This window comes from Seriola aureovittata, chromosome 16, assembly GCF_021018895.1.
Source record: "Seriola aureovittata isolate HTS-2021-v1 ecotype China chromosome 16, ASM2101889v1, whole genome shotgun sequence".
In the NCBI taxonomy this organism is placed as follows: domain Eukaryota; kingdom Metazoa; phylum Chordata; class Actinopteri; order Carangiformes; family Carangidae; genus Seriola; species Seriola aureovittata.
In genome coordinates, this window is record NC_079379.1 from 16,353,329 (window position 1) to 16,376,046 (window position 22,718).

A 22,718-nucleotide genomic window follows, 5' to 3' on the forward strand; every position below is an offset into this window, starting at 1 on the left:
ACCTGAGGCTTAAAGTAGTGGGATGAATGATTCATTGAAGTGAATTATCTGCTGAAATCCAATTTTCCAGAGCCACTTCACTGAGATACAGAGCTGGAATGTAGGACAGAGAAAGGCTGCAGGTCCTAGCATCACTAACAAGCAGCTGTGACCCAATTAGCACTGCTGGCCTCTGGCAAACTCCTGAATAGGTGAAGCATTTAACTTCTATTTATAACAAATCAATACATGCTGAAACAAGAGGTTGATGTTGACTAGACTGCAGAAGGTTCAGCGGCTTCCCTTTAAACATAATTTGTGTCTTACTGTTTAATAAGACAACTTATAAGCCTTGTGTTCAAATGTTCACACTCTCCCTAAAACATGTGATGTTGTGGAAATATAATCTTAAAATGCTCTTAAAAAGGCTCCTTTTAAAAAAACAGGGCATTTAAGCATTTGGAGCAACCATCGACTCCCTGCAGAGAGCACAGATGATGCGGGATGGGAGCTGATGTTGCGCAGTGATGGCTTGACATGATACAAAACGCAGGCTAATTGCTGGGATATGATGTAATTGGCCATAATGAGCCTCTACTCACCGGCACTGGAAGCTTCTGCGCAGACAGCGACCACCACGCAGCAGAGCAGGACACACAGAGGGACGCTGCTGTATGTGCGGAGCCAGGAAGTCATATTATCCTATCCACACCGGGAGGGTGACCGGAGCGAAGCAGCAAGGAGGCGCAGGAGCAGAGGCTGTAGGCTTCAGCTACTGGAGATGAACGGGGGGAGACCTGGTACCGTGCGTCTGCCGCCGCACGAACAATAGCCGGGAGTGCCGTACCGAGCCGCGGGGCATTGTCTTTCACCCAATAACCTTCTAATCCCGGAGAGGTATTCACATCCCCGGGTCAAATCAGCTTACAAGCGCGCTCCCCCGTGGACCAGGAGAGGAGGTGAAGCAGTCGGTAGAGTGCAGCGTCAACAGCGGCTGCGGCGCGAGCCCCTCCATCTATTTCCATCCAGCCGCAGGTGAGCGACGTGTCCCCGCGTGCTTCCACGATGGACCTAGTCTCACAGCTGATGGTGAAGTCTCATTCCGGGACAGAGCGCAGCTGAGCTACACACACACACACGCACACATATGAGTAGCCTACACTAACCAGCGCTGCGTTCAGCCGGTGCGCGCCAACATGCTGACTGAACGTCCCACACCAAAAGCAGGAGAGTGACCGTGTTTTAACCGCTGTACTGACTCAGGCAGGCGGTGCCATGGCAACGACGCTGTATCAGAGAGGGAGCGAACGAGTGTGAGTTAAAGAGGGAGGGAAGAGAGACAAATAAGGAGAGAGAGAGGAAGAGAGACATAAAGAAGTGCTTACTACGAGGAGTTGTGGTGGGGTGCATTCCAACTGAACCATGGCCTTGAATTGAAGACTGATGTTTATATTGCTTCTTCAGGGAGCCGTTTAATAGCACTGAGAGCTCCTGTGTGTGTGTGTGTGTGTGTGTGTGTGTGTGTGTGTGTGTGTGTGTGTGTGTGTGTGTGTGTATGTGTGTGTGTGTATGTAGGGGGGGGGGGGGTCGTCCCAAAACAGCGTGTGGATGGATGATGGGGTAAAGGAGAAGAGGGGGTTGGACCTCTTGCAGAGGGGTTCACAAGCTGGTGCTAAAGGAGGATGAGGAGGAGGGGGATTTGGGTCCATTGTGCACAGATTCCAATGACATGGAGTAACCTCGCCTCGCCGGCTGCTCCGCTGAGCAGGAGCCAAAGACTTACTAAACAACTCAACATTTTAAGCCGGAGGAAAAAAGAGACAAAGCAAGGACAATAGGCACAATAGTCTACCATCTTTGGCATGATTGGGCGCTTGTCTCTTCGGTAGAGGTCTTACCAGATAAAACAGACATGTTTTGCTTGGCACGTAGCCTAAACTGTGATTGTGAAAGTGCCAGCAGTCAGAACCACTGCACAGCGGTAAGCTCACCCAGTACACACATTCACACAAATCCCTTATCTACTCTGTTTGACCTCATCAGGACCCTGGAGCCAGGCCAGCTACGCCTCTCCTCTCATTCATTCACATAATTTGTCAAAAGGGAATTTTTTGGGGGGGCGAGGGGGGTTGGCGGTGCCAACACCTCCCCATCCATGCCCCTTTAGCAGTCACTCTCAATTATGGTAATGAAGCAAACACACACCACACTGTTTTCTAAGTGTGTGAAACAGCTCCAAAATCCAGATTCCATAGACCCTCTCCACCCAGGCCAAGTCTCACCTCTAGGGGCTGAGGAGAGCAGGAGGGGGGTCTGGAGTACAAAATATGGATCTGTTGCCTGCTGAGTAAACTTGATAATGGACTCCAGTGTAAACACTCCCTCAGGCTTGTCAATACTGGTCAACATCAGCATCTCAATGACAGGTGTCATACTCGTAAAGCTGACACAAAACACTCTTCTTCTCTTATCATTCCTCCACCCACCTTTCTAACCTCCCTGCCCTTGACCCTCTTTTCTCTTTCTCTCCCAACAGTGTGTTTGTGTTAGCAGTCTGCTGGGCTTTCCATCACGCTGGTCTGGTCGCATCACTCTCCAACCACACACACACACACACACACACACACACACACACACCATCCTAGTTCCTGTCCCCTACTGAACTATCACTTTCCCTCAAACACCTTCCCAACTTTCCTTCTGAACATTCAAAGTCGACTCATCTCGCTGAAATTTTTCACACATTCTCCTTTCATTCACTCATTCTTTGTCTAAGCTGATGTGAGGACAAAGTATGGGTCAAAGGTGAGATGGGACCCAAACGGGGATTTTCCATGAACAAAACCAAAGCAGCCACCACAGAATCACAAAGCAGTAAGATATTTGGAGTAATCTGGTACCGGGGAAATTTTTCCTTTCTTTGTCTGAATGTCTGCGTTTTGTCTCATTTAGTGTAGGCTGGAGCCAAACAGTCGCACAATTATAAAACCTTTAGCATTTACTCGCTTTAAAGAATACATTTGATCATATTTCTGTTATAAACACAGCAATCTGAATTCCCCTCTCATACGTTTGGCATTTAGTGAACTGAATTCCCCCTTATCAGAGTATTATCACAACCCTACACCTACTTGACAATTTTTTATACATACCACACATTTCCATACACACACACACACGGACTGTATAGTCTTTTTTGTTTTCAAATCGAGTGGAAGTTAATGTTAAATTTCCGTTTCTTTCAAAAGTGTACATCACGAATCAAGAACGAAGCAGTAGTGATTTATATTTGGCTTCTGCTATTATTCAGCGTCTCCCCGCAGACGGTTACATTTCTCTTTGTGACAACATGAAAGTCTAAAAATAGTACAGAGGAAGCTTTCCGTGTTCCTGTTCTTGCACATGTGAGTATTTATGTGTTTCAAAGAGTCAAAGAACCCCCTCCATGGAAACTCAACGTAGAACTGAAATTTCTGAGGTGATAATAATAAACAGTTGTCAGACACATTATCTGGTCAGAGCCTTCGTGTTTCTATTGTCACCACTTCACTATTTTGAATGTCACCAAGGGAACAATCTTATAGTTGTTGTGTGAAATAGATCTCAGTTGTTTGACTGGTGAAGTGCTAATCCGGTTTTGATCCACATTCTACAAATAATGCTTTCATAAACTGTATGTGAACACTCTGTGTTTTACAGATGTGGTCTATTTTTTCATTAAGGAAAATGTCACCTTGAGATAAACAGCAATTCTATGTGATATCCAAAGTATTTCAAAGACTAAAGCCAACACTGCTTTAGTGGTCTTTCAGTGCTTTCCAAAAGCTATGGCTCTCAGCCCCAAGTCTTACCGAGTTTGGCACAAACTTTTCTCAAACAGGAGAAAGCAAATAGTACATTTACTGAGGTTGGTGTATGCGAGATTGACTAAAAAATAAAGAAGAACATGTCTGCCAGTGCAACCATGTGATTACATGACGTGTATGTTGGACAGCAATGAAGATCGAGCATAAGCTTTGTCAGGCTTTAGACAGGGCAAACCTTATTTGTCGGATCAATTCGTTGTTGGCTTGTTACTCACTCACCCCTCCACAAACTTGACTTCCTTATGTTTAGCTGTGGCTTTTATGTTTTGGTGGAGAAATCAACAACAGTGGAGTTTCTCAGCACAAGTGAGATTTGTGCTATTTACTTTTGTTGTGCGGCTGCTCGATTTATTTGTCTTTTGGGAAATAAATGTGCATCTGCTCTTCATGAATAATGTATTTCTTGACCGTCAGTGCAGAATGGTGAGTCTACAGAAAAACATTAACACGGAGAACGAATGTAGAAAATAGTACAATGTGCTGCTTTAGCAAAGAGGTCTTGAAGATATAATGAGGTTCTTTGTAACTACAGTACATAGACAATGAAAGCATTGATTACTACCACATTTATGCTAAGCTGTTTATCGACCTTAAAATGTGACAGCTTTACAGTAATGTTTGATAATTAACAACAATTCATTGTGATTCTATGTTACCTCTTTGATTGCAGCCAGAAAATCTTCAATATTCACTGATACTAAAACTTATAAGACCACTGGGCACTGACCCAGGTAATGAAAAGCTTTCAGTTATTATAGCAGCAGTAGTGGCTTTGAGAGCATCAGAACCACAATAAATATCCCCCTACAGTATGATGCGATTTCTTTTTGAGCAGCATCTCAAAATATCTACATAAAATGTCACAGATACTTTGATTAAATCACATAAAAAAAACCCTCTTTTCTCAGTTGTGCTGTTTCCACAAGTGTTTTTTCATACAGAGACAACAATACCCATAAACCCTGTTACTTATTCTTGCACTATGGTTGATGTTTTACCTATGAATTTCATTTCTAGCACTCTCTGACATTATGAGGTACTTGGAAACTGGAAGTGGTGCACTCACAGACCATTGTTTTGTGTGTGGCAGTATAACTTTAAAGTGTTTGAATTGAGATGTACAGTATATCGCAGAGTGGGAGCAAAACAGGTTTAATTTATTTCCTGTGCAGTTTTATGGTTGGAATGATAGCAGATAGTTGGATTTGAAAAAACATGCGTTTGCTACCCCCTGCACATAACCAAGGAAACTCCGTGGTTCTTACCATGACAATGACATTTACTTACATTTACATCAGTGGCCATGTGGTCAATGCATACACGCACAGACACTTGCAGCCACCTACGCTTCAGTCAACCACTAGCATGACTATCAGCGCACATCAGATACTTCTAGACCACACTGACCCATGTTTTTCTGCTTTTTACTGCCTCATAGTCCTGAGGAAATTCAACTGCAGCGATTACAAAACTAATTCTCCCAAATGAGTCAGTTGTTTTTAGGATCTGGTATAAACAACATCTCCCGACCTCACTAATATGGTTCAGTTGTCACCAGCCCCTAATCTGCAACTCCTTTAATATGGATGAGGTGACAGAAGACCTATAGCCAGAGTTTTCAAGTCGAAAAGGGTCTGCACTTACTTTAAACCGCTCACAGCCTTACTCTCTCTGATGGTATACCCTGAGCTACAGAAAGGTCAGGGAGGATGTTCACGTCTCCCCCAACATACAACCACCTGTTATGTGACTGAAGTATCATTCTTATGTTATGTGATTCATGACAAATGAGCCATTCTCGTGAGCTTCCTTTGGCTACACAGACAATGTTGATTAGTAGGAACAATTGACTATTTGATGACAATAAGAAAAATATAGAATATCACCAAACTTACTGTTTAAAAATACTTGAGGTACCAAGATAATATAAAAAGTTAAAAAAAGAAAGAAAGACAGAAAGAAAGAAAGAAAGAAAGAAAGAAAGAAAGAAAGAAAGAAAGAAAGAAAGAAAGAAAGAAAAAAACATAATTTCCCTTTAAAGGGACTATTTGTACGTTTTCTCTGCCACAGAACGTGGCTTCTTGCAGGGAACAGATTGTGGTGATTGTCACTTGACAAGGTTATAATACGCAAGGTTATAATATGCCCTCTGAGCACCACCATGCCTTCAGGGCAGATTGAAGGCTGCAGTGTGCTAACTTCAGTAGAAGAAAAGACATGATAGAGACCAGAGTTAACATGGGCGTTGCTTTCCACCGCTGCAGACAGCTCTTGGCGAGTAAAGGAATGAAGTTTGATGCTTAACTTTCAATGTCTCTTCTAGACTGGAAAGTAAACAGCTGTTAATTCTAATGTTGGCTATGTAGTGATAGCAAAACTTACAAATAGCGCGTTTAAACACTGTTATCCTGCATCCTCTAAGTGAAACCATGAAGGATGAACACCTGTTAGTGCAATCCTGTGGGCATAAACACACACTCATTTTTATCTTGAAACATGAAAGTGAAATGCAATAAGACTGCCCCTGGGGTGGCTTAGTTATCTATTCCCGTCATCATGCCCATTTCCACTTATCAGGGAGTCTCGGAGAGTCCCTGATTCTCTCAGCCACATCCTGGGTGCCAGTAGCTGTGCACTCTCCAACTGTAATTCTCTGAAGGCCAACAGGGCTGCTCTCTGGCTCAGTACCAGCCTCACCATGCGAAAGAAAGGGAAAGAGGGAGGGAGAGAGGTCTCTGGTCTCAAGGACTTTCAGCCACAGTGTCTATATTCGAGGGAATAACACATTTCGGAGTGCTGGGTTGATGCAGGGAGGAGTAACAACGATAGGCCATCCTGTGGTTGCATTTGCCGTCCAGTCCACACATACACACCCACACCCACCACCAGTTCCTCTGAATCTCCACCCAGGTTGGATTTCCCTGACACAACTGTTTGGCAGTGTGCTGTAATGTGACCCAGCAAGGAAAAGGTAATACAGCCATTTTCTGTTTCACTCCAGACAAAGCCCCACTGCAGCAAAGCAGGTGACTGATGCCTCAGTGTTGACGTTGTCTCAGTTTCCAGTCAGGGTTAGGGAGTCACAGGTTGTATTCCCAAGTTGGATCTAACAGATTAGCAGTGCAAAAATACACCAGCATGGGCTAATTTAGACAACTTGCAAAATGATGTAAAAAGTGTAAAAAAAAAAAAAAAAATCCAGTCCTGTTTGACATTTTATTTGAATTAATTAAAGGGACACAAAGGACGCTTTATATCTCACTAAAGCTTCTACTGTTCTGGGATACCCCTATATTTCCTGTCAGGCAAAGGTCAGGACAAAAGAGTCTAACCACCATGTTGCAGGCAGTATTATATGGCTAGAGATCATGTTCTACCTTAGAGGCAGCAATTTGACCTACAAAAGAAGAAACAAAGACAAACACTTATAGAGCAGTGACAGCCAAGGAGTAAAACAAAGGAACATTTCTGTGGCTTCAAAATGGTATTGGGCAAAGGATCTCTGCTCACTGCCACTGAAGCTAAAAATTATCTACAATGAACCAATCTTATCCGATGAACAGATATCAAAGGTAGTAGTATGGGGGCGTCGTGTGGCGTAGTGGTCTAAGCAGACGCCCCATGTGTAGGGGCTACAGTCCTCGCTGCAGTCGGCCCCGGCTCGAGTCCCGCATCGTACGACCGTTGCTGCATGTCATTCCCCCATTTCCTGTCTCTCTACTGTCCTGTCGAATAAAGGCATAAAAAGCCCCCAAAAAAAGGTAGTAGTATGAAAGCACTATCACTGACTGGGAAACTCCCTCAAATTTTAAACTCCCTCAGTTTTCTGCTTCACTTCCCAGCAGTTTTCCTCCTCCCCTCCCAGCAAGTGAAATCACACTGTAAACAGCTGACACAATGGACAGTCAGTTCTGTAAACAATAAAGCAGTATCAAGAAAGATAAGGTACTTATAGAGTTTTATATTTTGAGCGAATTAGTAAATAAGTTGCTGAGCTAGTTTTTAACGATGCAGCTAATTAAAAAAAAAAAGATCAGGTCAGGCTGCATAGTTAGCAGAGAGCTGCAAGTTCGCAAGTTAAGAGTGTCTCAATCGCAGCCTAAGCCTGCTCAGAGCGTGTAGTGGTTTACTTTGGTTTAGTTGGTATTCTTCATGAACTGATAATGAATTGATCATATGGTGATATTCTTTGTGTTGATATTATGCTTCATTTACACTCATTTGGAGTTGTCTCAGATTTTAATTTGGTAATTGATCGGAACACATTATAAACACTGATGGTTATCACCTTGGCCATGACTTTAAAGATACTATCTGTGTCATTTTAACATTAGTAAACTACAGCATTGAGTTTGAGACCCAATCGTCAATATCCGCAAAAGAAACCACTCATAACATAACTGGACGTTTGTAACATAATTGGTACCAAATGAGCTTTGCTGCTGATTTGACCCAGTGACCAACTGTGGCACTGCAACAAAAGCTCGAGAAACTGCAGCTTAAGAAAACACATGCAAACTGACATAACAGAAGCAAATGAAGAAAACATCTTCACCATTTTGACAACATATTTGCTTACTTTAATATGTTGCCAAACTAACTGCCAGTCGTGTAAGTGGAAATACTCACTTGAGTACTGACTGGCACGTTTGGTCCTCAGAGCTTACTGTAATTGTGTGGGCTCGTTACTACAAACCCATATACTTGACTTGACTATACTTGGCTTCCGTAACCGAGGATCGGACCGCCAAGGCTCCCGCCTTGGTCTGCTGCCCAATCCACATTGCACCGGACCCCGCTGACTCTTCCTGCAGGTGGTGGGCCCACTGGGAGATGAACCCATGTAGCTGGCCAGGCCCCATGGGCTAAGGCCCGGCCACCAGGCGTTCGCCCACGGGCCCCAACCCCAGGCCTGGCTCCAGGGCGGGGCCCCGGTATCCCTCCAGGTCGGGTACACAGATTCTTGATCGTTTTACTCATTGGGATCTTCTGAACCATTCTTCATCTGGTCCTTCACCTAGAACCAATCTGCCATGGGAGACCCTACCAAGGGCAAAATGCCCCCGACAACATAGCTCTTAGGGTCATTAGGGCTCTCAAACTCCTCCACCACGGTAAGGTGACGGTTCAAGGAGGAGTGACGGGGAAGGAGCGGGAGCTTGTGGGAGAGGTGGAACGGTACCGGCTAGATAAAGTCGGCCTCACCTCAACACACAGTGGCAACACGCTCACACTGTTTACAGTGGGTGCGGGGAGCTGCTAACGCCAACTGAGGATATAGTCGGACAGTGGAAGGAATACTTTGAGGAGCTCCTCAATCCCACCAACACGTATTCCGTGGAGGAAACAGAGTCAAGAGACCTGGGGATGGATGATCTTATCTCCGGGGCAGAAGTCGCCGAGGTAGTGAAACAACTGCGCGGTGGCGGAGCCCCAGGGGTTGATGAGATCCACCCTGGGTATCTCAAGGCTCTGGATGTTGTAGGACAGTCTTGGTTGACATGCCTCAGCAACATTGCATGGACATCGGGGGCAGTGCCTCTGGAGTGGCAAACCAGGGTGGTGGTCCCCATCTTTAAGAGGGGTGACCAGAGGGTGTGTTCCAACTACTGTGGAATTATATTCCTCAGCCTCCCCGGTAAGGTCTATGCCAGGGTACTGGAAAAGAGGGTCCGGTCGGTAGTCGAATCTCAGATCGAGGAGGAGCAATGTGGTTTTCGGGGGACTCGGTATAGAACCGCTGCTCCGCCATGTCGAGAGGGGCCAGTTGAGGTGGTTCGGGCATCTGGTGAGGATGCCTCCCGGACGCCTCCCTGGGGAGGGATTATATCTGGTGGAAGTGGCTGGGGAGAGGACTGTCTGGACCTCTTTGCTGAGGCTGCTGGCCCCGTGACCCGGATCCGGATGAGCGGGAGACACGAGTACGAGTACGACTATACTTGGTACCAGCTCTCACACAGACTCGCTGCTCTCAACCCGTATTATTCTGTATACCAAACTGCAGCTTGAACGCCAAAGACTGCCGAAGAGACTACTGCTACTGTTGTGATACATTTAACCAATAAGTGAATTAAAATATGAATTAGTATAGTTTAGTTTATTTACTTTAAAAGGACACATGTAGCATCAACACAATTATCACAATATATTCAGTAAAAACACTTGTTGATTTCATAATTGATCTGTTTTACGTGGCCTTATGATTTCAAAGGATGATAATGCATATTATTTATTTCCACTTGATACGAGCATCTGTGGCCTGAATCGTGTGCAACACCAAATACTGGAGAACTTGAAATACTCCACACATTTAGTGGACTTGTATATACTGGAGTATACTAAGGGAGAAAAAAACACTAGTTCACTAGTGTGGTGGAAGCAAAGAGAAAAAACTTTCATGGTGAAATCACTGTGTGAACAACATAAGAACAAAAGCATGCATCATATAGGGATCTCATACATACATCTGTGCTTGAAGGTAACGAGAAAGAAAAAAAATCTTTGATCACAGAAGTGTAACAGGAGTCAATATCATGTGTGAGATTAAGAGATTGAACTGATCAAGCATTCAGGTAAGAGGGGTGGATCTGATGACTCAGACTACTGGGTGTATAGCATATAGGGAGTACTGGAAGTGGTGTAAATAGTTTTTTTTGTTACACTGTATCTACTGTTCGTGCTGGGGCCTGAAACACTCACTTATTCACTCTGGGAAACCAGCAACTCATGGAAGGTATTACATCACCTCTACAACTGTGTGTGGGTGAGTGTGTGTGTCAAGCATAAATGCATGTCCAAGCAGGCTGAATGGTGTTAGGTTATGTGTGTTTCTGTGTGTCCCTCCCCCTTCCTGTGCGTCATCCATGAATATGTCATCCATAAACGGAAGTACTCATGATGCAGCAGTTCTCTGATTTCCCTCAGACCTACAAATACCAAAGAAGTCTGTGAGAGAGGAAGAGAGGGAGGACTGTTTTTATGAAAACAAACTGCTGCAAGTATTGGTATGAATATCAACCTTTGATGTTTTGCAGTACACTTGGGGGAGTCAGCTAATGTGTGTATATTGACACAGCCCCTCCTTCACTCCTATAAACACATACACACAAACACGCACAGCTGCTGGACTTTGGACTGACGTGCTTTGGGAAAGCAGGGAGTTTCTGTGTCATTCAGTGGGCTGCTCCTGTGGTCAGGGCTTGGCCGGCAGAGAGGTGGAGAATGAAAACATTGAGGCAAACTTTTCACCTTCAGAGCGGACGAACACACTCAAGACAAAGTCAGCCTTCAATCTGTCTCATACTGTACAAATGTGATCCCAGTTTTGTCTTATTTGGCTTCATTTGCACACAAGTCATGGTGAGTGTGTAAATAAATCATCTAGATACAAATTTGACAATATAAAACGACTTCATTTCAAGTCCTACAATTTCCTGCAGCTCCCATTCTAAGTAAAAGTGTTATCATCTAAATGGAGTTGTACTAAAAGTACAATTTGAAAAAAAGTAGGTATGTAAAAATAACACAATAAATACAGTCCCGCATTTCATGTCTTAAAACAACACATACATTGTTTTAAGGTAAGTTTTCCCTGCACTACATCCTCATCTTAAAGCTGCTGTTTATCAATAGAGTTTTCTTATTGTGGATATTGACAGGATCTCACTGTGTAACAGGGCCCTCTTGTGGTGCACCATTGTAAACAGATAAACAGTAATTAAGGAGAAATAGGTCTCACAGTCTGGTCTTGTTTCAGTGCTGACAGATGAAAAAAGGTTTGAGAAGAAAACTGGAACAGGGAGAGGTGGAGGTGCATTTTTGCCTCAGATGAAAATGTGATTATAGTTTTTCTGACTTTAACAGATGCAGGTTAAAGGTCAGAGTGCAGGATTTTCGCAGCTTACAGAGATTCAGTATCTTGAACTTAATTTATTTAAAAGATAGTTCATGTACCTGCTTACATGATCATACATTACACACTAGTGAGAAAATGTTTCAAGGTCTCCACCGTCTATAGTGGAGCTGAATCAGGTTGGCTCACACTCTGCTTACTAAGTCATTCATCCGTCTATCCATTAGAGGCCAAGAGGGACATGGGCTGGCTGGTGTTTAAGTGTACAACCTCCTTACAGAGGATGGAGAGAGAGAGGTCCAATTTCACTGTGACTGAAGGAAAAAGAGGCCACTGACTCTGCACTGGGACTCTCACACACACTCTTCGAATGTACTTTCAATTGTGCATCTTTGTGTTACTGTGTGTGTGTGTGTGTGTGTGTGTGTGTGTGTTGTGAAGTGTTTAATAGTTAATAAGAGCCTTGTTTATTTGGCAGGGCTGCTGCCCACACAGCAGATGATGCTGAAATGCTGAGAGATACAACTTAGGAAATACAGGAAATAGTTTGGATATTTTGTCAACACAAAATGCAGCATATGGGAACCAACACTCCTTCTTTGAGAATTTGGAACAACTTAGAGCATTTTGGTGTTGTTTATAAAACTGTGTATCCATCCCTGGTGTTAACATTTTAACAGAATGGAAGATGACTTTTTCCAACGCATCATTATTTAAAATCACATGGAGATATTGCACAGATGGACTTTCAAAACAGAGCTCATACAGACACCACGGGTTGGCTAAAAGAATACCCAACTACAGCGCATACGAAAACACACGCAGACACCAAGAAAATGAATCCTCCTAATCAACTGGCCTCTTGATCAATATGTCTCCCCCAAGAATATCTGCGAAAGTAATAGCACATTGCAGCTGTCTGGATTTCCATTTACTTTCATTACTCATCACACATGCTCATGCACACACACGCTCACACACGCGCGCACACACACAATACAAAACTAATTTAAAAAATAATTTTAAGATTTCTACATGCACTAATGTATTCTCCAGGCACCTGGATTGAAACAGTGATGAAAAAAACAGTGGAAGTAAATTCAGTAAATTCAGTTGAAGTTTTGAGTATGTTTAGCACATTACTTGTTGAGGATTAAGGGTTTGATTAGAAGTTGAAAAACATTATCTATGCAAACATGAATGTGAAGAGGTGTTGGAACTGAGCTGCAGAACTCCAATAAAAGTGACAGTTTGTGGGAATATTTCATTTTTATTCAAGTGGCCCTAAAGGTGAAATATTCACTTCATTCTGTTTTGTTGGCATCCTGGTAAATGTAAGAAATCATTCACTGAAGTGGAACTAGACAGGGACTGAGGGGTTGTGAGTGTATAAAAAACTTACTTCATCATTAAATAAATCCTGGAATAAATAAAATATCACAAACTGATGATCTCTGAGAGTGTAAATTAGCGACTGAGATGGCTTCAATGTCAAAGCAGAGGTGAGGAGCAGACTGCTGAGGTCTGGTAAGATCACCTCTTTGCAGTCTTCAGCCCCGACTGACACTGACTCAAGTCTGTAAACACAATTTGAAATGTGAAATTGTAGGAGCTCACCTTCAAGACCGTCATAGCTTATAAGATTTAGATAAGAGATTTACTACTTCCTTCTCATTTCGAAAGCATTCAGAGAATGTTGCCAAAATACTTTAATTGGTTTATCTTTACAAATGTATCTCACTTCCTTTTTGTCAGTGACCCTCCACTTACTGCACTGTCTGTACTGTGCCGTTAGAAGAGTATCGACCACAGCAGAAAACCCACAAAGTGCAGCTGCATCATTAAGGCTCCACCTTTGACTTTTTAACACATATTTGACTGTTAACAAGCAGGTTTTCTCTTCAACTAATGACCTTAGTAAGTGGACAGAACAATGATGAAAGACACTGCATTGATTTATGCTATAATGACCACATCCATGCCTCTGTGTACTGTGAGCTGCTGTGTATAAGTGTTTGTGCATCCACAGGCAATACACACAATATGCTATATATACCATATATCAAAGAAAACAAGACCCAGAATGTGGATGTTTGGGCATAAATCATTTCAGTCTCCATGCTCTCTGGAACTAGCTCTAGGGACTAACCTCACAGAACATTAATACCACTCTCTATCAATCATCTCATCTAACTTTTGGCAAGAAAGTGTTCAAAACCTATACAAAAGTATTCCTTTAATTGGTAAGCCTTAGAAACACTTGTAGGTGGATTTTTGAACTTTGGAGAGAGTCAGACTAGCTGTGTCCCCCTGCTTCCAGTTTTTGTGCTAAGCTAACCACCTCTTGACTACAGCTCCATCGACGCACAGACATAAGACAAACTTCTCTAGTTCTTTGTAATAAACTGAAAATGTGCATTTCCCAAAATGGGGAACAATTATGTTTGACAAACAACTGTGAGGAGGAAGCCTCGCTAAGCTTTCCTCTATCATCTAATTTCCTGTATTGTCTTTATTTATTTATTTCTGTATATCCGTTTTAACTTTTTCTTCTGCTACGTTTCTAGTGTTATTTTGCTCAAAATATCCTTCCGCTAACCTCCCTCTCTGCTTCTGTTTCTGTCTTGTTCCGGCCTCTTTTTCTTTCTGTATCATTCTGCCAAGTCTTTGGTCACTAACAGGAAACAAGCAGCAAAAGTTCTTAAGTTTTGGCAACAACAAAAATCCCATTTGTTTACCCACTTTTTCTTACTCAGTCTGTGTGTGTGTGTGTGTGTGTGTGTGTGTGTGTGTGTGTGTGTGTGTGTGTGCATGCGCGCTTTGTGTCCTGAGTTCAAGGGCATTCCCCCACCAGTCTCCTGGCACTGATTACAGCAACATGTGAAGAGGTTGGAAGAATTGTATATTTTCACACTCATTGCACACAAACACACATGTTTGTTTCGCAACACAAAATGACTGCTCTGCTTCATTCGACGACAGGTGATTAAACCTCACGTCACATCACATTCAAAACGGAGGGACGAAATGCTCGACTTCTCCTGCTTTTATTCTCCTCAACACACTCGGAAACAGACACACACATGCACTGACAGCGGTTGGCATCACCTTTCCTTACAAGCAAGTCGGTCCTTTGTGTTCACCTTTTTTTCAGCAGAGGCACTGATTAAGCAAGCCAGCCGTGTGACCTTTAACCTTCTGTGACCAACAACGTTTCATCGAACGCTTAGCAAGTTCGGCGTCCTGTCAGGAGCTGACAGGGGGGGGTGTTCGGTACAGCTCTGAGTCGAGAGGTGAAAGAACAGCAAGGTGGAGATTCAAGCTGGGGTGTGTGCTAACACTGTATAGCTTAAAGAAGAAGAGTCAGAGGAAGAGCAAAATACAGAGAGACTGATAGAGAATGAAGGGCCTGCTTGCTGTGAGTCCCAGAGGGTGACTTGATTTTAGAACACACCAGTAAGAATCTATTGACTGATTGCATAATCTCTCTTCATCTCCTCCTCTCTCCCTCCTCTTTCATCCCTCAGCTCCTCTCTCCTTCATTCCTCCGTTGTAGCCACTGCCCGCCGTATATGCCGAACACGCGACTACATTTTTTCTCAGTGGCTCTAAACCAGTACCATGGAGGCCCCCCTAAATGGATAGATCAAGCCAATCAACATCTCCCCCTGTCAGTCATGTCAGTTAGTGATTGATTGGCACAGGTGCTGCATAAATAGTTTAATCAATCAATCAAGCTGCTAAAGGACGATATGATGTCAAGTCGTAGATTATATTTTGGATCCATTTTTGTCACTATAGATATGTGATGTTTCTCATCAGACAGTCACAGTGATGCCACTTTTTGTGTGGCTCCTGTTCTGCCACTTGTTGATCTGGGAGCATTGCAATTGATTTAGTATCAAACTGGAATCTGTTTTTACTGTTTGTCACATTTGGCCACGTTTCTCATATATTCTATTGGGGTATTTACAGGATTTTATCATGGGCAGTTGAGAGCATGATAAAAGCCCTCCAGTCATTCTGGCAGTTCCACCTAAATGACATGGGAAACCACTTTTCTATATAAATATATATCGTTATATATAGTTTATAGTTTTATTCCACAGTTCTCAGCTCCAGGCAAAGTAAGGAGGGTCCCCAAAGAAAACCTTGCCTGAGGCTCCCCCTTGTCTAAAGCCGGCCCTGGCTGTATCCATGTCCTCGGCCGTCCTTCCATTCCTCCACCAGGGTTTCTTCATTACTTTTCTATTATCCCATCCCTTTTCTTCCTTTTCCTGCCAACCCAACTATACTCCATACACACACACATGCTGATACACACCATCCTCTCAGGTTCCTTTATTTTCCCCAAGTCATCAGTAGGAGGTGAAATAAAAACCTCTCCTGTCTTACTCTCACTTACTGCCCAAAGAAAGGATGCAAATATTTTTTTCTGTTTTTTTTAGTGTGTAACAGGAAATAAGCAATGAATAATCCACACTGTTGTTTGACAAAGAAGCAGTTACAGTGTATTTGTGTGTGTATGTGTGTGTGTGTGTGTGTGTGTGTGTGTGTGTGTGTGTGTGTGTGTGTGTGTGTGTGTGTGTGTGTGGCAACATCTGGAGCTCAGGACTGCAATGGATGACAAGTTTACCATTTCCCCTCCAACCATTTTGGAGTGGAACCAAAAGCGGCGTGGCCGGACACCATCTGGAGCCTTTGGATGGACAGAACTTGAACTCAAACACATGTGTGTGTGTGTGTGTGTGTGTGTGTGTGTGTGTGTGTGTGTGTGTGTGTGTGTGTGTGTGTGTGTGTGTGTGTGTGGATTTGATACTGTGAGTTAATGATGTGTGTGTAACACGGTCCTCTCACATGACTGACTGAAGTGGCACGCTGCTGTTCATGTTTTTTTTTGTATCTCAAAACTGTGTGCATGTGTGTTTATGTTTGTACACAAATGTGTGTTCAGTTAAATATACTGAATTATTTTTTGAAAGTCACAGGCAGTAATTACTCCAGCAATTAGTCCAGCTGTGTGAAGTAACCCCAGGGTGTCTGTTAATCCACCACATCCTGCACCACATCCCATTCCACCATCCCCACCTCCGCCATCATGGCAGAGCACCTGCACCTCACAACTGTGGTCAAAGGTGACTCTAGAGTCTGAAATATCAGGATGACGATAGCAAAAACGGACTGTTTTCCTGTTGCGAGGGTCGAGGACATTTCCAGCAGAATCACAGAGATTATATGGGACCATCCAAGGTTAGATCAAATTGTGGTCCACGTGGGATTGAACGACTTTATCCACCTGTTGAATTTCCTGGAGTCACAGAAATGCCACATTTTCATTTCTGGATCTAATTTCTGAACCTACATATGAACATTAAGAGTCCTTCAACACTAATTCATATCATTCTAACAAACAATCCACACAAGTAAGCTGATAGTGGTGTCCTCCAACTAGATATGAGTGACCATTACCCAATTATGTGTAGTAGAGATGCCCATTTGCCCAAAACCAAGGTCTGTATAGTTGTAACAAGGAATTCAAAAAATTGTAATCTTGACTCATTCTTATCTCACCTTCAACACAGGTAACCTATCTCACACAGAAAGCAGTGTATAAAAGTGGGTGATGTTAAATCTGAGTTTCCTCCACAGGGTTCCTAGCTCCGGTATTATTTACTATTTGTATTAATAACATCGACGGGAGATATAATTTTCATTTTTATTCAGATGATGCTGTTTTTTATTCAGTAATTTTATACAGTTCAGCAACTTCCATCTAGTCAGTCACCGATATAGTCAGTCTACAACTCTCATCTATTTTCCTAGAGGATGATCATAGGTTTTGTATATATAAAATTAATCTCCAAAATAACTAGTAACTATATTTATCATATCAATACGGTAGCGTAAGTAAGAACTCAATTATAGTACTTGCATTACTTGTGAGAGAAAGACTATTGTGCTGTACGAGTACAGTGGATGATCAGTTTATCTCCTATCTCTCTATCTAACGATCTATCCCTACTTTTCTCTCAGTATCAGAAGAAAGTGTGAGAGTTGACGTAGATGGATTGAGCCTGACATGTTTTGGAACTGCCCTCTTTGCCTCCATCACGTAGTCATCTGGATGAGGACATGCCAACAGATACTGTCTTTCCTGCTCAGCCCAGCCATCACCCTTAAAGTTCAGAAAAGAAGTACACCTATTCAAGAAGACTGATAACACTGTGGTGCGTACTGTTCCCCTCTTATTGTACATTTATTAAGTCACGTTTAAAAGATTGACAGAAAACGACCATGTTGTTCTGCCATCTGCACATTTATGAACACAACAGACTTCAGCTTTCTTCTCTGTCTTTATGAATGTACAGAAGCTGTGCTGGAATAAAGTCTGGAAACAGCTTGCCTCGCTAGGGTAACAATATGTGCCACCTCAAAAGTTCACTAATGAATACTTTACATCTTGTGCGTTTAATCATAAGTCCTACAAAAGTGTCGAAAGGTCAAGCTAGCTGTTTTGAGTCTCTGTGCTAAACTAAGCTAACCGCCTCAAATGCATCAAATGAAATAAATAGTTTGTCAGGGACAAAAAAAAAACACTGAAACATTGCAAATAAATTGTTTAACAGTGTGCAGGGTTTTTGGATCCATTCATCATGCTCCTACTTACCTGCTACCTCCCCCACCACTAAATAGATGTGCAAAGTGTTCCTCTCTTTTGAAACTTTTCAGCTTTAAACAATGCTGTCCAAAACATGGAGGACTTGGGGCTGTGGGCAATGATGTAATTTAAGGCTGCATAAAACAGACATATTAAATAATCAACATTTTTATATATTTTTCCAACATGGAAAAATCCAGACAAATGTACGTTAAGTGCTCTATAGGCAACTGTTCCTGCTCTGTCCAATCACAGGATTTGAATTATGGATGGACTGCATAACAAAGACAAACGTTGACCATAGAAAATCATTCTATTGGCATCAGTGAGGGACAAGAGAGCTATCATTTTCCAATACATATCTGTCGATCTTTTTACATTCAATGGAGACAGAGATAAAATACCTCACTGGAAGATTCTCACTGTCCTGCCGGTAATCTGTCTCAAACCAGTTTTCATTGCATGCTATAAAAAAGATGGGTGTATCAACACCATTTGCTATCCATCAGCGGCACACATTTCACATACCACATCACAACACCAAAAAGTTAGTCATACAGTGACAACTTTTATACATGTAATTTAAGATTTACATACATTTTTTTTTATAATGTCGGGTTTTGAAGTGTGTGAAGTGTAATGAAAAAGTGAAGTCAGTATTGAGCGATACATATTACCGGTTTAAAAAACAAAACAAAACTGTAAATACCAGTGAAATACTTACAAAATACCTTCATATTTAGATACATTTATCAAGCTAATTACTCCTACTTAGAATAATGTTTTTACATTTATGTTATTGCAGCTGTGGTCTTGACCAGGTCTCTTTTGAAGATCTGGAATCTCAATAGGAACATACCTGGTTAAATAAAGGAAACTAAACGTGAAAATGATCTGCCACATTATTATTATTTTATTTAATTGTTTGCATCCCTGACAAATACAAAAAACGTGTTGGAACAACCTATCAAATGTTCAAATCAAATTTAAAACTACCCATTTCTGAAGTATACATAATATTTCAGATAATGTATTATTCATCATAATCAATAATATTTTCTACAACGACTCCAAAGCATGTCTCAGAAGGTGTGTGCTCACCACAGAGACTATTAAAGAGCACCGGAGAGGCAGTATTTTAAAGGCAGAGTGTGTTTATTGTTTACTGTGTGCTATTCAAAGTCTAGTCAAGTCTAGTCAAAGTAATTCGCGCACCCAACACACAAATTTGACTTCCATATGTTCATGAAAACATGTTCTCCCAAGTGTCCTTTCATTTGCATGCATGCATTTCCTGGTTTGACTCATGCTGGTCCGCGACCTTTACCAGCTTTTGTGAGATGACTGTTGTTTGTTTTTGGGCTTGTGTGTACGGTTGGGTGGCTTATGCAGGTGGAAAAGTGAGGACAGAGATAAACGACAGCTATGTTTCCCACTGGTTGATTTGTGTGTAAGTTATGATCATGATCACTACTATCTGGACCATCTTGATCGTGATTCCAAATGATAGAGGAAGTCTAAAATGTAAATTTAAAAAATGCATGTCAAGCAATGTAAGCAACTAAAACTGGTTTCTTTTGTTGAACTCAGGACGTTAGCCTCATCCATATTTCAGCATTCACATGTTTTCAAGTGACAGAAACCTGCCAGAATACCAGAGAGAGACATCCAGCCTTTATACTCCATGGAAAGGTGAGAACAGCATTTTCTATTTAGTTATGATAATCTTAATTCCTCTAGGTGATTACAATATTGACTGTACTGTTGATTTACTAAATTATAGGCATTACAAAGTGCTTGTGTGTTCTTGTTTTATTTCTTCAGAGGACTTTGTAGATGTTAAATAACTGTCATAATTGCTAACATGTCAAAGTGCAAAGTTAGAATCCTCACCAAGTTCTTAACCATGTAGAAAAAACATCATTGTTCTTGTATTGCAGAGCGGAGTCTGTTAGCCGTAGAATCATGAGTATGAAGTAAAAAAATGATCAGACTTTTATTTTATTAAAACAGCTGATGACATTTCTGTCTGGCTGCTGATTGGTCGACCAACCGTGCTGCTGCTCTCCCCCACTCACTAAACACAGCCTTTGTCCACACTAATACGTTTTCATTATAAAAGAGTGTTTTAAAAGGAAACCAATCTCTGACCAGACAAGTGTTTTAGCTCCATATCAGAAATAATCCATTTAATCCATTCCCAATACTTCTGCTAACAATGCTAGGCTAACAGTTTATCTCTCTTACTCTTTTTATATAGTCTATGGGTGTGTCTCAATGTGGATATGTCCATTAGTACTCTCACATGTGGTATACTGTGAATACAGTATACCTCAAATCAAACACAGCCTTTGTGCACCTACCGGAAATCACGATTGCAACATTTGATCATGGTTGTCCCGAAACCAAAATGTCTGCCGGCTGCTTTGAAAAAAATGAATGTTTTACTTTATTGTGTGTGCCTATCGGTGACGACACCGTGTCCTCCTTCCTCGGCTGCCATTTTCATGAGTCTGAAATACAGTGGTGGTCACTCCCGTTCCACTACGTAGCCAAGATGGCGGGTGTCCGGTATTTCACAGTCAAGTTTTTGCCTGTTTTGAGTACACTATCCAGGTGATCATAGTTCACTGCATGATGCCATAATTGTCGATGTGAATGCACACAAACTCACAGCTTGGACAGTCCCTTTTTAGGTTTAGCTAATGGTCAGTTGTAGAGCTACAATTCATGACACAGTTATCAAAGAGATCACATGAGTTTCTTTTTCTGCTTCCACAGATGATGTCAGCAGCTTCCAGGAAAACTTTGTGTTTAGCAACAATTGCTGCTCTTGGCCTCATCGGCTCTGTTCTTGCATTCTCTCTGTATTTTGAGCTACCATCCCCTGTTTGTCCATCATCTACCTGTGCATTAATGAATGAAGACGCTTATGAAGCCATGGATCCCACTGAGAAGCCCATAGTCCTGCTGTGGTTCTGGCCTCTAGGTGTGAGGTTTGATTTCAAGACCTGTTCTACCCACTTCAACATTGATAGCTGCCAACTGACAGATAATAGATCCATGTACAGTAAAGCACAGGGAGTCATTTTCTTCCATAGAGATATAAACTGGCATTTGCAGAACATGCCTAAGGACCCACGTCCAACTTTTCAGAAGTGGATTTGGTACCATGTGGAATCTCCTACGAACACAGCGAAGATTCCAGGTTTGGACAACCTGTTCAACTTAACACTGAGCTACAGACGAGATGCTGACATCACGGTGAGGAATGAGCTGATAATCAGGAAAACAGAGATGAAAGATGACTTTGTTCTGCCCAAGAAAGACAAACTGGTGTGTTGGATTGTCAGTAACAACAATCCAGCTACTGGAACAGCTGTGAGAGAGAACTATTACCGTGAACTGTCCAAACACATCCAGATCCATCTCTTTGGTGCTTTTTCAGGGAAATTGTTACGTTACGAGGACTATTACTCAACCATTGCTAGTTGTAAGTTTTACCTCTCATTTGAGAACTCAATCCACAGAGACTACATCACTGAGAAGGTGAACGGGCCCCTCGTGGCAGGGACGGTCCCTGTAGTTTTGGGTCCACCAAGAGAAAACTACGAGCAGTTCATTCCCTCTGATTCCTTCATTCACATCAATGATTTCCCTGATCCTAAATCACTGGCAGAGTTTCTGAACTACTTGGACACAAATAGTGAAGCATACATACGTTACTTTGAGTGGAGAAAGCACTACACAGCCACTCCTCATCTTCTGTCAATGCAAAATGAATTCATTCAGCCCATCTGCCTCGCCTGTGACTACATGTCAAAAAACAGGGATTACCATGTAGTCAATGACCTTTATGGGTGGTACTGGTCATGAAAAGCAGGTTTTTTGGGGTTTTTTGTGAGTACAGCTTTTGCACAATAAAACAAAGTGAAGCGCTAGCTCTACATCGAGTACACTGTGGTATTTACAGTAGAAAGCAAACATCCATCTGACACTGGTTTCATCTGTCTTCCTTTCACTTGTTGTCTGTGCATTGCTCCAATGATCCAGTAAGACCAGGTGGGATGAGACAGAGACAAAGATGCTGTTTGTGACCAGTATTTGCTTTGATTCATTTGTCATGTCAAAGGCTCACCCCTGCTTTCTATACCTTTTCCTTCCACACCCAACAGTGGAGGTAAAGGATTAGAAGATGGATGATGATGATGCAAAGATCCTGGTTTGTAACATGATTTGTTTGGCTAGGTTAAGGGACTTGTAGGTATTTACTTGTTTCACTTTGTAGATATAACCAGTTTGCTTTGTGTATAACCTCATAAAATCATAATAAAGTTACCTAATTTTCAAATATGGTTATGCC

The 22,718-nt window shown here is 42.2% G+C and overlaps 2 protein-coding genes across 4 annotated transcripts in view; one reads left to right on the plus strand and one right to left on the minus strand.

The window, feature by feature from the left end:
- itgb8 (integrin, beta 8) overlaps positions 1-1,501 on the minus strand; it is a 27,358-nt gene extending 25,857 nt beyond the window's left edge. Inside the window, exon 1 of the mRNA XM_056399642.1 lies at positions 582-1,501. Coding sequence (XP_056255617.1) covers positions 582-675 — 94 coding nt within the window. The 5' untranslated portion in view covers positions 676-1,501. The remainder of the gene's footprint in view (positions 1-581) is intronic.
- LOC130183911 (4-galactosyl-N-acetylglucosaminide 3-alpha-L-fucosyltransferase 9-like) lies at positions 886-22,710 on the plus strand. Of its 3 annotated transcripts, XM_056399645.1 has the most exons (4): positions 886-1,014; positions 17,731-17,924; positions 19,946-20,047; positions 21,137-22,710. In XM_056399645.1, exon 4 carries the CDS (start codon positions 21,137-21,139, stop codon positions 22,229-22,231), a length of 1,095 nt encoding a protein of 364 aa, XP_056255620.1. In that variant the 5' UTR covers positions 886-1,014; positions 17,731-17,924; positions 19,946-20,047; the 3' UTR covers positions 22,232-22,710. The 3 variants fall into 3 exon arrangements, with proteins under 3 accessions (XP_056255620.1, XP_056255621.1, XP_056255619.1); XM_056399646.1 differs by lacking the exons at positions 886-1,014; positions 17,731-17,924 and adding an exon at positions 19,497-19,805; XM_056399644.1 differs by lacking the exons at positions 886-1,014; positions 17,731-17,924 and having other exon boundaries at positions 19,497-20,047.
- The last annotated feature ends 8 nt before the right edge of the window (positions 22,711-22,718 follow it).

Coding starts and splice junctions, on each gene's coding strand:
- LOC130183911 (XM_056399645.1), top strand. CDS start 21,137: ATGATGTCAGCAGCTTCCAGGAAAACTTTGTGTTTAGCAACAATTGCT.